Here is a 16,199-nt window from a genome sequence, read left to right as displayed (position 1 = left end):
AAAGGAGAAGGGTTGGGCACGGGGCTAACAACCCCATCCTGTGAAAACCCAGAGCTACAGAAACGCCAACAGAGAGCTCATCCCTGGGAAGGGAAGGCCCTTTGCTTAGGAGCTATATGAAGTCGTATGGTGAAAGCAGAAGCCACAGGGACAATCAACCTTCTAGTAGCCCAGGACAGAGGTCTTTGGCGAGCTGCTGTTGGCAGTCTATGGCTCAGCAGGGGTGATGGGCTTAAGAAGATGAAGAAGAAAGAAATTGAGATAGGTACGTGGTCAGAGAGGTTTAGAGGGATATGGGCCAATTCAGACAAATGGGACTATGCTGATGTCAGAATGGTGGAGATGGGCCGAGGGGCCTGTTTCTGTGCTGTGTGACTTTGTGACTAGGAGAGGGGATAAATAACCTCGGGCTGCTTCAGTACCCTGTGCCCATGTGTTCACTGTCATCCCACCCTTTCAGAGTTGAATGACAGGTGACTGGGGAATAAAGTGGGAAACATGTCCCCCAGAGGAAGGGGTTAATAAAGGTTAATAAAGGGCTCACAGCTGTGGAGACCCAGTTCAATCTGAGTGTGTGTGTGTATATCTGGGTGTGCTGCTGACTGTGTGAGTGAGTCTATATAGTCTGCATGTTCTCCCTGTGAACACGGTGGGTTTTTTTTTTGGACAACCTGGTCCCCTCCCACATCCCAATGCTAGTCGGTGGGTTACACCCCTCCCGCAGTGCTGCTGGTTGATGGTAATGGGGGTGGGACCAAAAGGGGCTCAGGGTACAGCCCACTGCTAGACTAGACTGCCCTGTTGATTGGGGGGGGGGTGCGGTGGGGGGTAGAGAGCCAGAGCTGACCGCTCCACAGCCCTGGCAGACTTACCTGAATCTCCTCGACGTCTGCGATCCAGGCCTTGGCTTTGGACAGTGCCTCCTTCAGGGCCAGTACTTTGGGCAGTTCCACTGGAATATGCTCTGCCTCCTTTATTATGGCTTCAAGCGTGGCCGCCGGGTGCTTCTGCCTAGTGAGGGAATCCGTTACACATGACAACAACTCAGTCTGGGGTCCGGCCCCATGCCCTGCAACCTGCTGAGGAGTTGGAAGGCCTAGTGAAACATGCGAACTCGACAGGGGCAGCTGGGGTAATGATCTGACATCGTTCGTTCGCCCCGACGGAGTGGGCAGAGGGTTCCAAACCAGAACGAGGGGGCTAACTGAGGCAGCATCTCAGATTAAGACAGAAATATGGCAAGCCTTGTATATCTCCAGTGAAGGAAGAGGAGAGGTGAGGGAGCCTTCATGGCTAAGGACTTTGGACCAGAGGGAAGTCGAGGTGCACAGGAAGATACTACTAAGCTGTTGGGGGTAACAGACATGTGCCATTGCCCCATTTACCCACTAACCCACATCTCGGGAAGTGGTTCACAGTTCCAAATACAATCTGACAGGATCTCCTCCTACTCTTTCCCGCTCTGGCTATCGTTCTGTGCCATAGACAATCTGGTTGGGGCGAACGTCACATCCTCTCGTCCTCTCCCCGGCTGAGTCGGCCCTGAGTCAGCACCCAACACTTTCACCCTGTCTCCCACATCTGCTCAGAGACCGGCAGGGGGCAGCCTCTCATCCCCACGTATGAACTGTGCACCACGCGGATACCCTGTGTGTGTGTGGTGTGGTCTGTGCTGTGCGCGAGTGGTGTGTGAGTGTGTGCATGTGGTGTGTGTGTACATGTGTGTGTGAGTGGTGTGTGTGTGCGCGCGTACGTGTGCGGACGCGGGCATGTGTGTGTGAGTGTGTGGACGCGGGTACCTGTGTTTGAGTGTGTGGATGCAGGTATGTGTGTGAGTGTGGGAATACGGGTACGTGTCTGTGTGAGTGTGGGGACGCGGGTACGTGTCTGTGTGAGTGTGTTGATGCGGGTACGTGTCTGTGTGAGCGTGTGGACGCGGGTACGTGTCTGTGTGAGCGTGTGGACGCGGGTACGTGTCTGTGTGAGTGTGTGGACGCGGGTACGTGTCTGTGAGAGTGTGTGGACACGGGTACGTGTCTGTGAGAGTGTGGGAATACGGGTACATGTCTGTGTGAGTGTGGGAATACGGGTACATGTCTGTGTGAGTGTGTTCATGCAGGTGTGTGTCTGTGTGAGTGTGGGAATACGGGTATGTGTCTGTGTGAGTGTGTGGACGCGGGTACGTGTGTGTGTGAGTGTGGGGATGCGGGTATGTGTGTGAGAGTGTGGGAATACGGGTATGTGTCTGTGTGAGTGTGGGGATGCGGGTACGTGTCTGTGAGAGTGTGGGAATATGGGTACGTCTCTGTGTGAGTGTGTGGATGCGGGTACGTGTCTGTGTGAGTGTGGGGGAATACGGGTACATGTCTGTGTGAGTGTGGGAATACGGGTATGTGTGTGAGTGTGTGGACGCGGGTACGTGCCTGTGTGAGTGTGTGGACGCGGGTACGTGTCTGTGTGAGTGTGTGGATGCGGGTACGTCTCTGTGTGTGTGTGGATGCGGGTACGTGTCTGTGTGAGTGTGGGAATGCAGGTATGTGTCTGTGTGAGTGTGGGAATACGGGTACGTGTCTGTGTGAGTGTGGGGACGCGGGTACGTGTGTGTGAGAGTGTGGACGCGGGTACGTGTCTGTGTGAGTGTGTGGACGCGGGTACGTGTCTGTGAGAGTGTGGGAATACGGGTACGTGTGTGTGAGTGTGGGAATACGGGTACGTGTGTGAGTGTGTGGACACGGGTACGCGTCTGAGTGTGTGTGGATGCGGGTACGTGTCTGTGTGAGTGTGGGGATGTGGGTACGTGTCTGTGTGAGCGTGGGAATACGGGTGTGTGTGTGGGAATACGGGTACGTGTCTGTTAGTGTGGGAATACGGGTATGTGTCTGTGTGAGTGTGGGGATGCGGGTACGTGTCTGTGTTAGTGTGGGAATACGGGTATGTGTCTGTGTGAGTGTGTGGATGGGGTACGTGTCTGTGTGAGTGTGGGAATACGGGTATGTGTCTGTGTGAGTGTGGGATGCGGGTACGTGTCTGTGTGAGTGTGGGATGCGGGTACGTGTCTGTGTGAGTGTGGGGATGTGGGTATGTGTGTGTGAGTGTGGGAATGCGGGTATGTGTCTGTGTGAGTGTGGGGATGCGGGTATGTCTCTGTGTGAGTGTGGGGATGCGGGTACGTGTCTGTGTGAGTGTGGGGATGCGGGTATGTGTGTGTGAGTGTGGGAATACAGGTTTGTGTCTGTGTGAGTGTGTGGATGCGGGTACGTGTCTGTGTGAGTGTGTGGATGCGGGTATGTGTCTGTGTGAGTGTGGGAATACGGGTATGTGTGTGTGAGTGTGGGAATACGGGTACGTGTCTGTGTGAGTGTGTGGACGCGGGTACGTGTCTGTGTGAGTGTGTGGACGCGGGTACGTGTCTGTGAGTGTGTGGACGCGGGTACGTGTCTGTGTGAGTGTGTGGATGCGGGTACGTGTCTGTGTGAGTGTGTGGATGCGGGTACGTGTCTGTGTGAGTGTGTGGATGCGGGTACGTGTCTGTGTGAGTGTGGGAATACGGGTATGTGTCTGTGTGAGTGTGTGGATGCGGGTATATGTCTGTGTGAGTGTGTGGATGGGGTATGTTTCTGTGTGAGTGTGTGGATGCGGGTACGTGTCTGTGTGAGTGTGTGGATGTGGATATGTCCCTGTGTGAGTGTGTGGATGGGGTACGTGTCTGTGTGTGTGTGTGGACGCGGGTACGTGTCTGTGTGAGTGTGGGAATACGAGTACGTGTCTCTGTGAGTGTGTGGATGCGGGTACATGTCTGTGTGAGTGTGGGAATACGGGTACGTGTCTGTGTGAGTGTGTGGATGCGGGTACGTGTGTGTGAGAGTGTGGGAATACGGGTACGTGTGTGTGTGAGTGTGGGAATACGGGTACGTGTCTGTGTGAGTGTGTGGATGCGGGTATGTTTCTGTGTGAGTGTGTGGATGCGGGTATGTCTCTGTGTGAGTGTGGGAATACGGGTACGTGTCTGTGTGAGTGTGTGGACTCGGGTACGTGTCTGTGAGAGTGTGGGAATACGGGTATGTGTCTGTGTGAGTGTGGGGATGCGGGTATGTCTCTGTGTGAGTGTGGGAATACGGGTACGTGTGTGTGTGAGTGTGGGAATACGGGTACGTGTGTGTGTGAGTGTGGGGATGCGGGTATGTCTCTGTGTGAGTGTGGGGATGCGGGTACGTGTGTGTGTGAGTGTGGGAATACGGGTATGTGTCTGTGTGAGTGTGTGGATGCGGGTACGTGTCTGTGTGAGTGTGTGGATGCGGGTACGTGTCTGTGTGAGTGTGGGAATACGGGTACGTGTCTGTGTGAGTGTGTGGATGCGGGTACGTGTCTGTGTGAGTGTGTGGATGCGGGTACGTGTCTGTGTGAGTGTGTGGATGCGGGTACGTGTCTGTGTGAGTGTGTGGATGCGGGTATGTCTCTGTGTGAGTGTGGGAATACGGGTATGTCTCTGTGTGAGTGTGGGAATACGGGTATGTGTGTATTTGAGTGTGGGAATACGGGTATGTGTGTGTGAGTGTGGGGATGCGGGTACGTGTCTGTGTGAGTGTGGGAATACGGGTATGTGTCTGTGTGAGTGTGTGGATGCGGGTATGTGTCTGTGTGAGTGTGTGGATGGGGTATGTTTCTATGTGAGTGTGTGGACTCGGGTACGTGTCTGTGAGAGTGTGTGGATGAGGATATGTCCCTGTGTGAGTATGTGGACGCGGGTACGTGTCTGTGTAAGTGTGTGGACGCGGGTACGTGTGTGTGAGAGTGCGGACGCGGGTACGTGTGTGTGAGAGTGTGTGGACGCGGGTACGTGTCTGTGTGAGTGTGGGAATACGGGTATGTGTCTGTGTGAGTGTGTGGATGCGGGTACGTGTCTCTGAGTGTGTGGATGCGGGTATGTGTCTGTGTGAGTGTGTGGATGCGGGTACGTGTCTGTGTGAGTGTGGGAATACGGGTATATGTCTGTGTGAGTGTGTGGATGGGGTATGTTTCTGTGTGAGTGTGTGGACTCGGGTACGTGTCTGTGAGAGTGTGTGGATGAGGATATGTCCCTGTGTGAGTGTGTGGATGCGGGTATGTGTCTGTGTGAGTGTGTGGATGCGGGTACGTGTCTGTGTGAGTGTGGGAATACGGGTATATGACTGTGTGAGTGTGTGGATGGGGTATGTTTCTGTGTGAGTGTGTGGACTCGGGTACGTGTCTGTGAGAGTGTGTGGATGAGGATATGTCCCTGTGTGAGTGTGTGGATGCGGGTATGTGTCTGTTTGAGTGTGTGGATGCGGGTATGTGTCTGTGTGAGTGTGGGAATACGAGTACGTGTCTATGTGAGTGTGTGGATGCAGGTATGTGTCTATGTGAGTGTTGGAATACGGGTATGTGTCTGTGTGAGTGTGTGGACGCGGGTACGTGTCTGTGTGAGTGTGTGGACGCGGGTACGTGTCTGTGTGAGTGTGTGGACGCGGGTACGTGTCTGTGTGAGTGTGTGGACGCGGGTACGTGTCTGTGTGAGTGTGTGGACGCGGGTGCGTGTCTGTGTGAGTGTGTGGACGTGGGTACGTGTCTGTGTGAGTGTGGGAATACGAGTACGTGTCTATGTGAGTGTGTGGATGCAGGTATGTGTCTATGTGAGTGTGGGAATACAGGTACGTGTCTGTGTGAGTGTGTGAACGCGGGTACGTGTCTGTGTGAGTGTGTGGACGCGGGTACGTGTGTGTGAGAGTGTGTGGACGCGGGTACGTGTGTGTGAGAGTGTGGGAATACGGGTATGTGTCTGTGTGAGTGTGGGAATACGGGTATGTGTCTGTGTGAGTGTGTGGATTGGGTATGTTTCTCAGTGAGTGTGTGGACTCGGGTACGTGTCTGTGAGAGTGTGGGAATACGGGTATGTGTCTGTGAGAGTGTGGGAATACGGGTATGTGTCTGTGTGAGTGTGTGGACGTGGGTACGTGTGTGTGTGAGTGTGTGGACGTGGGTACGTGTCTGTGTGAGTGTGTGGACGCGGGTACGTGTGTGTGAGAGTGTGTGGACGCGGGTACGTGTGTGTGAGAGTGTGTGGACGCGGGTACGTGTGTGTGAGAGTGTGTGGACGCGGGTACGTGTGTGTGAGAGTGTGTGGACGCAGGTACGTGTGTGTGAGAGTGTGTGGACGCGGGTACGTGTCTGTGTGTGTGTGTGGACGCGGGTACGTGTCTGTATGTGTGTGTGGATGCGGGTACGTGTCTGTGTGAGTGTGTGGATGCGGGTATGTGTCTGTGTGAGTGTGTGGATGTGGGTACGTGTGTGTGAGAGTGTGTGGATGTGGGTACGTGTGTGTGTGAGTGTGGGAATACGGGTATGTGTCTGTGTGAGTGTGTGGACGCGGGTATGTGTCTGTGTGAGTGTGGGAATACGGGTATGTGTCTGTGTGAGTGTGGGAATACGGGTATGTGTCTGTGTGAGTGTGGGAATACGGGTATGTGTCTGTGTGAGTGTATGGATGCGGGTATGTGTGTGTGAGTGTGGGAATACGGGTATGTGTGTATTTGAGTGTGGGAATACGGGTACCTGTCTGTGTGAGTGTGGGAATTCGGGTACGTGTCTGTGTGAGTGTGGGATACGGGTATGTGTCTGTGTGAGTGTATGGATGCGGGTATGTGTGTGTGAGTGTGGGAATACGGGTATGTGTGTATTTGAGTGTGGGAATACGGGTATGTGTCTGTGTGAGTGTGGGGATGCGGGTACGTGTCTGTGTGAGTGTGGGAATCTGGGTGTGTGTGTGTGTGTGTGTGTGTGTGTGTGTGTGAATATGGGTATGTGTCTGTGTGAGTGTGGGGATGTGAGTACGTGCCTGCGTGTGTCTCTGTGTACGAACAGCCCAAAGCAGGACCCATCTCTCCACCCACAGGGGAATCGTGCCCTCTCTTGCCCAGTGTACCTGGCCTCCAGGCAGATCGCGGCCTTCTCCTCCCACCGCTCGGAGATGGTCACCAGCTCCTGCAGCTCCACCATGGCCTTCTCCACAGCCGGCTGCGGCTCCAGCCGCGAACCTGACTCGATGAGCGGCCTCAGCTGGTCCAGCGTCACCTGCCCGCGGCCTGCCAGCGTCTGCCGCACCTCGCTCAGCCACTCGGCCTGCTGCGTCTCCTGCCTCAGCCGGGTCAGTTCGGGCAGTTCCAGCGGCAGCCGTCTTCCCCGCTCCACCAGGTCCCGGAGACCCCGCGAGCCCGTCGGCAGCTCCCTCAGCGCCGTTTTCACCTCTGCCTGGAAGGCCTCGGCCTCCTCTAGTAACCCCTGGTTCACAAGGCAAGAGGGAGAGAGGCAGTGGGTGAGAGGCCAATTCCAAAATCAATGAGACCTACTCCAAATCAATCTAACTCTTCCTTCCAACAGAGCACTCAGTGGCTACTTTATTAGGTACTTGCTCATTAATGCACGTATCTAATCAGCCGATCATATGGCAGCAACTCAATGCATAAAAACATGCAGACATGGTCAAGAGGTTCGGCTGTCGTTCAGATCAAACATCAGAACGCAGATGAAATGTGGTCTAGGTGACTTTGACCGTGGAATAATTGTTGGTGCCAGATGGGGTAGTTAAAATATTTCAGAAACTGCTAATCTCCTGGGACTTTTCACACACAACAGTCTCTAGAGTTTGCAGAGAATGGTGCAAAACAAAAAAAAACATCCAGTGAGAAGCAGTTCTGTGGGTGAAAACGCCTTGTTAATGAGAGGTCCGAGGAGAATGGCCAAACTGGTTCAAGCTGACAGGAAGGCGACAGTAACTCAAATAACTACGCATTACAACTGTGGTGTGCAGAAGAGCATCTCTGAATGCACAACGTGGTGAACCTTGACGCAGACGACCACGAACATACACTCAGTGGCCGCGACACAGTGAATGTGGAGAGGATGTTTCCTGTAGTGGAAGAGTCTGGGAACAGAGGGCACAGCCTTAGGACAGAGGGTCATCCCTTTAGATGAGGAAGAATTTCTTTAGCCAGACAATGGTGAATCTGTGGATTTAAAGCACAAGCTGACACAGGTTCTTGAAGTGGAAAGGGATGAAGGCAGGAGAATGGGGTTGAGAGGGATAATAAATCAGTCATGATGGAATGGCGGAACAGTCTCAATAGTTAATTGGCCTGATTCTGCTCCTGTGCCTTATTTTTGCAGTCTGCAAGATTTGTCAAGAGTTGACCATCTCCAGGTGAGGTAGTGAGAGGAAAGAGTGTTGGGAGAGGGTAGGATCTATGTTCCCAGTGAAGGTGAGGATCAGGTGGGAAGAACATTTTGCTTGGTTGGTGGGTGGGTAGCGTTTTTTTCCCCAGAGTTTGAGCTTGCCTCTGTGTGAGAGACGGGTGGGGGTGTGATGACTCGCAGAGTGAGTGGTGGAGGTGGAGAGTTACCTGTAAGTCACGGATTTCACTGACGGCGCACGGCAGGCAATGCAGGTGCTCGATGAACGTCCGCAGCCCCTCCACCGTCATCCGGGCCGGGGACTGGGTGCCGTCTGTCTGGGACCTGGTTCAAGGAAGGCATCGTCAGTAGGCACAAGGCAGAGATGGCGCAAGACAGTGTCGATTTTCTCTGTCTCACTCTTTATCTGTCTCTTTCTCCCCCACTCTGTGTATCTCTCTCTCCAGCCTTTCCCTGTTACTCTCGCGCTCTCCTTCTCCCAACGGTACTTCTCTCTCCTCCTCTCTTTCTCCATCTGTCTCTCTCTCCTCTCGCTTACTCTCCCTCTCTGTTTGTCTCTCTCTCCCCTCTTTGTCTCACCCCCTCCTCTCTCTCAGTCTGTGGCGCGTGGAAGATTTTGCAGAACAGAGGGGCTGGTTTCCTGGAGAGCACCTTGGGATGCCCCTGTAGAGATGAGGCAGTGGAAAGGTTGCAAAAGAAGGTCCTAAGAAGAGAGGAGGGACAGGGAAAGAGGGGAGACTTGGGGGTGAAAGGAAGAGTGTCAGGAGAGGAGTGAAGTGGCTTGGGGTGGGGACAAAGGAAGGGGAGGACAGATGAAAGAGTGATTGGGGAAAGGGAGGCAGGGCAGAGAGGTGTCAGAGGAGGAGGGTGGGGCCGGCGATAAGGTGACATGGGTAGGGCATGGGGAAAAGGCAGGGAAGGTGGTGCAGGTGGCGGGTCGTGAGTTGATCTCCCCTCCCATCCTACCTGACGCCCTTCTTGCTGGGAACCAGCTGCAAGACCTCGGCGACGCACTTCTCTGTCTCCTCCACGCTGCTCTTCAGCTGCTGCAGCAGGCTGCTGTCAGGGTACTTCCGCTCCTTCGCCTCTGACACCAGTGCTCTCAGCTCCTCCAGTGCTGGCCGGGGGCGGGGAGGGGAGCACAAGGGAAGAGGGAGGCAGGAACAGGAAACATTGAAAGAAGATGTCAGTTGTCTGTAACCCACCCTCACACAGAGACAGGGAGGGGTGTAGGGGAAGGGAAGGCATCACATCACATCACAGAGATGGGATCAGAGGAATTGCAGAGACATATAGGGAAGGGGTTGCAGAGACGGGGAGGGCAGTAACAGAGGGAGGAATTACAGAGACAGGGAGTGGTGTAGGGGAAGGGAAGGCATCACATCACATCACAGAGATGGGATCAGAGGAACTGCAGAGACGTATAGGGAGGGCAGTAAGAGAGGAAGGGATTACAGAGACAGGGAGAGGTGTAAGGGCTGGGGGGGTCACAGAGATGGGAAGGGGTGTAGGGAAGTGAGGGGTTATGGAGTCTGGGAGGGAAGTTTTAGGGGGCACAGAGACGGGGAGTGGTGTCGGGACCCGAGGAAGTCACAAAGACAGGGAGGAAGGTGAGAACAGTACTCATCAGCTCTACCTCCCCCCACCCCACCCAGAGGGAGACAAACTGCCCTTACTTCTCCTCTGCTTGGTCTCCGGCTCCAGTGCCGCTCTCACTCTGGCCCCCCAGGTGTCGAAGGACTCTGCCCGGATCTTCAGCTTGTGTAACATGGCCGGTAACTCGTCCAGGGTATACCGGTACCTGCCGATGGGAGGCAGGGCGTCAGAGATTCTCACCTGCTACTAGGGTTATTCAGGCCCTTGAGCACATCGACAACAAACTGTTGGTCTGCCTGGTGTCATCGACCCACACCCGACCACAGCCCTCTACACCTCTCCCATCCAAAGTGCTGCAATCGAATCTGCATCTACCACTTCTGTTCTACACTCACACCACCCGCCATGTTCCTCATAATCCACCTCGTTATGATTTTGCACCGTATTATTTACCTGTGCTGCACTTTCTCTGTAGCTGATATGCTACATTTGCAATTCTCTTTTTGTGTTTGCCTTGTTCTATCTCAATGCAGTATGTATAGTATGCAAGAGACATTTTCACTGTACAATAAAAAAAGTTACGTGGAAGCTTTAGAGAGAGGGAGCAGAGATTTACCAGGATGCTGCCTGGATTAGAGGGCATGTCTTATGAGGAGAGGTTGAGCGAGATGGGGCTTTTCTCTTTAGAGCAGCTGATAATAAGAGACGACTTGATTGAGGTGTATAAGATGATACCAGGTAGAGATAGAGTGGATAACTACAGACCTTTTTCCCAGGGAGAAAATGGCTAATACGAGGGGGATTAATTTTAAGGTGATTGGAGGATGTACCTACAGAGTGTGGTGGGTGTGTGTGGAATACCCTGCCAGAGGTGGAGGTAGAGGCAGATACATAAGGGAGTATTTAAAAATACAAAGTAAAATTATTAGCAAAGCACATATATATCTCACAAACACGAGGAAATCTGCAGATGCTGGAATTTCAAGCAACACACATCAAAGTTGCTGGTGAAAGCAGCAGGCCAGGCAGCATCTCTAGGAAGAGGTACAGTCGACGTTTCAGGCCGAGACCCTTCGTCAGGACTAACTGAAAGAAGAGCTAGTAAGAGATTTGAAAGTGGGAGGGGGAGGGGGAGATCCAAAATGACAGGAGAAGAGAGGAGGGGGAGGGATGGAGCCAAGAGCTGGACAGTTGATTGGCAAAAGGGATATGAGAGGGTCATGGGACAGGAGGCCTAGGGAGAAAGAAAGGGGGAGGGGCCAGGGAGGAGATACGCCTCTACCAAAGGAGGTGTAGGGCGCTCCCTCCCTCTGCTAGCCTGCAGGTCACCCTTGGGCAAGGTGTAGCACCTGCTTAGCCCCACCTCTCACCCAATTAGGGTCACATAAAGCCATGGAAGCAGGTGGTGGATGGTCGTACGAGCAGCTGGTGCAGATCACAAGTCCTGGTTATGTGACCGCTGATGCCAGGCAGACAATCTCTGAAGAATATTTATAATGACTTGGGTCACCTGTCTTGTAAAGACATTGCCCAGAGAAGGCAATGGCAAACCACTTCTGTAGAAAAATTTGCCAAGAACAATTATGGTCAATGGAAAGACTTTGACCAGCCACATCATATTTCACTGCAGACAATGAATGAACACCATGAGATTCATTTGCTTGTAGGCATTTACAGCAGAACAAAGAAATACAATGGAATCAATGAAAAACTACACACAAACAACTAATGTGCAAAAGAAGGCAACCTATGTAAAGCCTGTAAAACAAATAATAATAATAATAAAAATAAATGTGGAACACATGAGTTGCAGAGTCTTTGAAAGTGAGTCCATAGGTAGTGGAATCAGTTCAAAGTTGAGATGGTAGAAAAGTGGCGGGCTATGTAGGTGGGAAGGGTTAGATTGATCCTAGATTGGCAGAACATGGTGGGCCAAATGGCCTACGCTGTGCTGAGTGTTCTATGTTAATTCCAATAACAATATGTACACTAGTTCAAAATCCCATTGTACGCCCAACTCTAGCACTTCCTCTGGCAGCTCGTTCCATGCACCCACCACCCCATCCCTGAGGCCCCCTTTAAATCTTACACCTCCCATGTTAAAGGTGTGCCCACTAGCTTTTGGGTTGCCAAAAGACTGGAATTAAAGATTATTGTCATTTGCACAAGCCCCTGTATGTAGGGTGGCAATGAGAAGCTCACTCACAGGCACACAGCACTCACCTCATCTGTGCACCTCGCAGGTTTATACACTTCATATACGGCTGTAACGAAACCTAATTTCCCTTGGGATCAATAAAGTATATCTATCTATCTATCCATCAGGCACACTGACTCATTATCGCAAATATCTAATCGGCCAATCACTTGGCAGCAACTCAATGCATAAAAGCATGCAGACATGGTCAAGAGGTTCAGTTGTTGTTCAGACCAAACATCAGAATGGGGGAAGAAATATGACCTAAGTGACTTTGACCGTGGAATGACTGTTGGTGCCAAACAGGGTGGTTTTAGTAGTTTAGAATCTGCTGATGTCTTGGGATTTTCACATACAGCAGGGGTTCCCAACCTGGGGTCCAAAGGCCTCTTGCTAAATGGTATTGGTCCTTAGTATATAAAAAAAAATTGGGAACCCTTGCTCTGGAGCTTACAGAGAATGGTGCAAAAAACAAACAGAAAAATCCAGTGAGCAACAGTTCTGTGGGTGAAAGTGCCTTGTTAATGAGGTGAGAGGTGACTGGCAAGACTGGTTCAAACTGGCAGGAAAGCGACAGTAACTCGAATAACGACACTTTACAGAGCATCTCTGAACACAACATGTCAAAATTTGTAAAGGATGGGCTACAGCAGCAGAAGGCCTGGACCTAATAAAGTGGCCACGGAGTGTATACCACTCCAAGGTGCATTAACAGTCCCAGTTCTGTGGGAGTTGTCATTTGTCATGGGGATCAGATACGAGGGGGAGAGGTGGAAGAAGGTACTGATAACTGGGTTTTGTCAGTGGGGGTGTGGATGGGTGCATGGGTGTGGGTGGGGGTACAATGTTTAGACAGGGAGGAAAAGAGGATTTGTTTTTTTATATATGTATGGTAGTTATTCATCATATCCAACCATGACAGGAGACCTATGCCAGAGAGCTCTTGAAGTAGAAGAGCTGTTGCTCTGAGGCATTTCCACTCTCTCGACCTCAGACGTCCGGGGTTCCAGTGCCTTGTCGGGCCCTTCGCTCTCCACGGACGTTGCAGAACAGCTTTCCTGGCTTTTGGATCTTACTATAGATCTCATCTGCCAGGCTGCCGGAGCTGACTTGATAGTTTTCAACACAGTAACAGTGACCCTTCAGCTCACCATGTCCATCTTCCTAGCGATACTGACTCCATTTACAAGCACGTATTGTTTGAAGTATTTGCCAGGATGATTTCTACACGCCAGTCTTTGCCTTGAGATTCCACAGGATCTGAAGGAGACACATACCACTCAGATCCCCTCGAAACCTCTCATTCCTCAGGTAAGGGACGAGTGAAAACCCGGATGGACGGAATCAGGGACTGGATTCCCAACTCTGTTGGTTTTATGGCTTCTTTATGAGAATGGGGTGAAAAGCCAGATTGTCATTCTCTCAAAGAGCAACAATGGACACTCAGAAAGATGGACAGACAGACACTCAGTTAGCGTCCCCCACCAAGTCTGGGGAACATGGCCTCTCGGGGAGCTCTTGAGAAGAGGAAGCTGAAGTTAGGGAAGGAAGAGAAGGTGGAGGTGGGGGTAGAAAGCAGGGGGATGCAGTGGGGATGAGGTGGAGACAGTACGAGGGAGGAAGAGTGGGGCGTAGGGATGGGGGGGTGGAGAAGGAGTACCTTACCTCAGGTAATGTCGGCTGGGTGGGCAGCCACAGAGATCGTCGATGTGGTAGAGACAAACCAGCCTCTCCAGGCAGTTGTAGCAGGCCAGGGCTGACAGGAAGCAGGTGGTCTTACACTTGTCACACTGCCTCTCGTCGTCAGGCAGTAACTCAAACGCCTCCCTCTCTGCCTCCGTGATACCCTGTGGTGGGGGGAAGAGGTCCATCAGCCCAGTCATACATCCCCCTATCCCCACCATCCCTCTGCAGCTCCTTTCCATCCATTCCCCTCTCCCTTACTCATCTGCACCCAACATACCTCTTCTCCCCTCCCTCAACCCTCCTCTCCGTCTTCTTTTTCCTCTCCCGTACAATCGTCCCCTTCCTTACCTCCCTCTTCACTCTCCATCGTCCATACCCCCCTTGCCCTCCCTACTTCACCTGCCCAAACCCCTCACCCATCCACATCCATCTCACCCTCTTCTCATTCTCTCCTCTCTGCCTTCCCCATCCTCTCCCATTCCTCCTCTTCCTTCTCCCTAGTCCTCTTACCCACTCCTTCTCTCCTCACCTTCTCGAGCAGGGCCTTCCTGAGTTTCCGTTCTTCCTGAACCATGATGAACATCTCCTTGTGGACAGCCGCAGCCAGCCCCAGGTCCAGCTTCTCCGAGCAGGCCGCCATCTTGCAGATCAGCTCCTCGTGGGAAAACACACAGTACCTCCGAAGCCAGCGGTAGTGCTCTATGCAGCGGCGTCCAGCCGGCAGCTGTGTACGCGTGCATGTGGGGAAAGAGTGCCAGGGCAGTCAGCAACCCCAATGCCAAGGTCACCCACAGCCCCAACCCTCACCCTGCACCCCCCCATCCCCAGAGCTGACACTACTCCACCTCACCCCCATGCACACCGCACACGATGAATCCAACGGATTGGCACCGAATTGATTGCCAGAATGTGGTGAGTGATTAAGTCTTCCTACATGTGGAGGTTTCTCTCTCTTTTGATGCGGGCACACGTTCCTTTCACCTCTGTACGTTACCTGGTGTGTATCATTACCAACACCACTCAGTAAAAAAGTTCAATCACACTACTCCATCGTCTGTCTTGCTCTGTGCACACGTAACAGATGCGGCCCCATCTCTCACACACACAGCAGCTGAATCCTGAAACAACTAACAGCACCGGTCTCTGCTGGAGGTGGGGAATTGGCGGCAGAGAGAGTCAGCAGCATTAAACTCCTGGGCTTTAACACATCGGTGATCTGCGCTGGACCCTGCACGTAGCTGCGATCACTAGGAAGAGTACGGCATTCATTCTGACTGCTCTTTGGTTGAGCTTGTCACTCAAGTGTGCCAGAGACCTTTTGGCCCAACAGTTGCATGCCAAACATTATGCCAGCCCCACCTGCCCGCATTTGACCCATATCCCTCTAAACTAGGGGTTCCCAACCTGGTGTCTACAGACTCCTCGCTTAACAGAATTGGTCCATGGTATAAAAAAGGTTGAGAACCTCAGCTCTAAACCTTTCCTATCACATACCTGTCCAACAATCTTTTAAATGCTGTTAACGTACTTGCCTCAACCATTCCCTCCTGCAGCCCGTTTCACACACCAGCCAGTCTCTCGGCAAAGAAGTCATTACCACTCTGGTCCCTCTAAAATCTCTCTCCTCTCGCCTCAAACTTATGCCTTCTGGTTCTTGATTCCCTAACACTGTGTAAATTCACCCTCTCTACGCCCCTCATGACTTCAATACAGCTCTATCAGATCACCCCTGAGTCTGCTGGGCTGCAGTGAAAAAGGTCCCAATCTGTTTAGTATCTCTCATCACAACCCAGTCCCTCAAGTCTCGGCAATATACTTGCAAACCTTAAAATCACAGCGGTATGGCAGCATAGCGGTTAGCACAATGCTTTACAGCACAAGCTGTAAGACTCAGGTTTGATTCAATTTGTACGTTCTCCCTGTGACTGTGTAGGTTTCCTCTGGGTGCTACGGTTTCCTCCCACGTTCCAAAGACACACCGGTTAAGATTAGTAAGTTCTGGGCATTCCACATTGGCACCCAGCACAATCCTCATTGATTTGATTTGACGCAAATGGCGCATGTCAATGTTTGTTTTGAAATACATGTGACAAATAAAGCGAATCTGTAAGAATCTTACATCTCCTCTGCACTCTTTCCAGGTTAATGGCTACCGCGCTGCTTTGATTTTAAGATTTATCGGTATGTTGCCAGGACTTGTGGGACTGAGTTACGGTGAGAGTTACTAAGCAGGTTGGGACCTTTCCTATAGCACAGCAGTCAAAACCGGCACAATATTCAAATGTGGCCTCACCGACGACTAACACAACTGCAACTTAACATCCCAACTCCCCATTCCCACTCCAACACGTCTGTCCACAGCATCCTCTACTGCCACAGTGAGGCCACGCTCAGCTTGGAGGAGCAACTCTTCATAGCCTCCAATCTGATGGCATGAACACAGATTTATCTAACCTACGGTAACTTCCACCCTTTTCTCTTCTTCCATTTCCCATTCTAGTTCCCCTCTCAGCCC

At 52.2% G+C, this 16,199-nt stretch overlaps 1 protein-coding gene across 2 annotated transcripts in view; it reads right to left on the bottom strand.

Annotated features, from left to right (window-relative positions):
• The window catches only part of kdm5c (lysine demethylase 5C), a 135,601-nt gene that overhangs the window by 21,461 nt on the left and 97,941 nt on the right, over positions 1–16,199 (bottom strand). For both annotated transcript variants that reach the window (XM_072246617.1, XM_072246618.1), the window contains exons 14-20: positions 14,214–14,408; positions 13,664–13,845; positions 9,882–10,006; positions 9,172–9,322; positions 8,415–8,529; positions 6,941–7,296; positions 873–1,011 (exon numbers count right to left, since the gene is read on the bottom strand). In XM_072246617.1, the coding sequence (XP_072102718.1) occupies positions 873–1,011; positions 6,941–7,296; positions 8,415–8,529; positions 9,172–9,322; positions 9,882–10,006; positions 13,664–13,845; positions 14,214–14,408 (1,263 nt within the window). The remainder of the gene's footprint in view (positions 1–872; positions 1,012–6,940; positions 7,297–8,414; positions 8,530–9,171; positions 9,323–9,881; positions 10,007–13,663; positions 13,846–14,213; positions 14,409–16,199) is intronic.

The sequence above is a fragment of the Mobula birostris genome, chromosome 29, assembly GCF_030028105.1.
Source record: "Mobula birostris isolate sMobBir1 chromosome 29, sMobBir1.hap1, whole genome shotgun sequence".
Taxonomy (NCBI): Eukaryota; Metazoa; Chordata; class Chondrichthyes; order Myliobatiformes; family Myliobatidae; genus Mobula; species Mobula birostris.
This window is presented reverse-complemented; position numbering and strand designations above follow the sequence as displayed.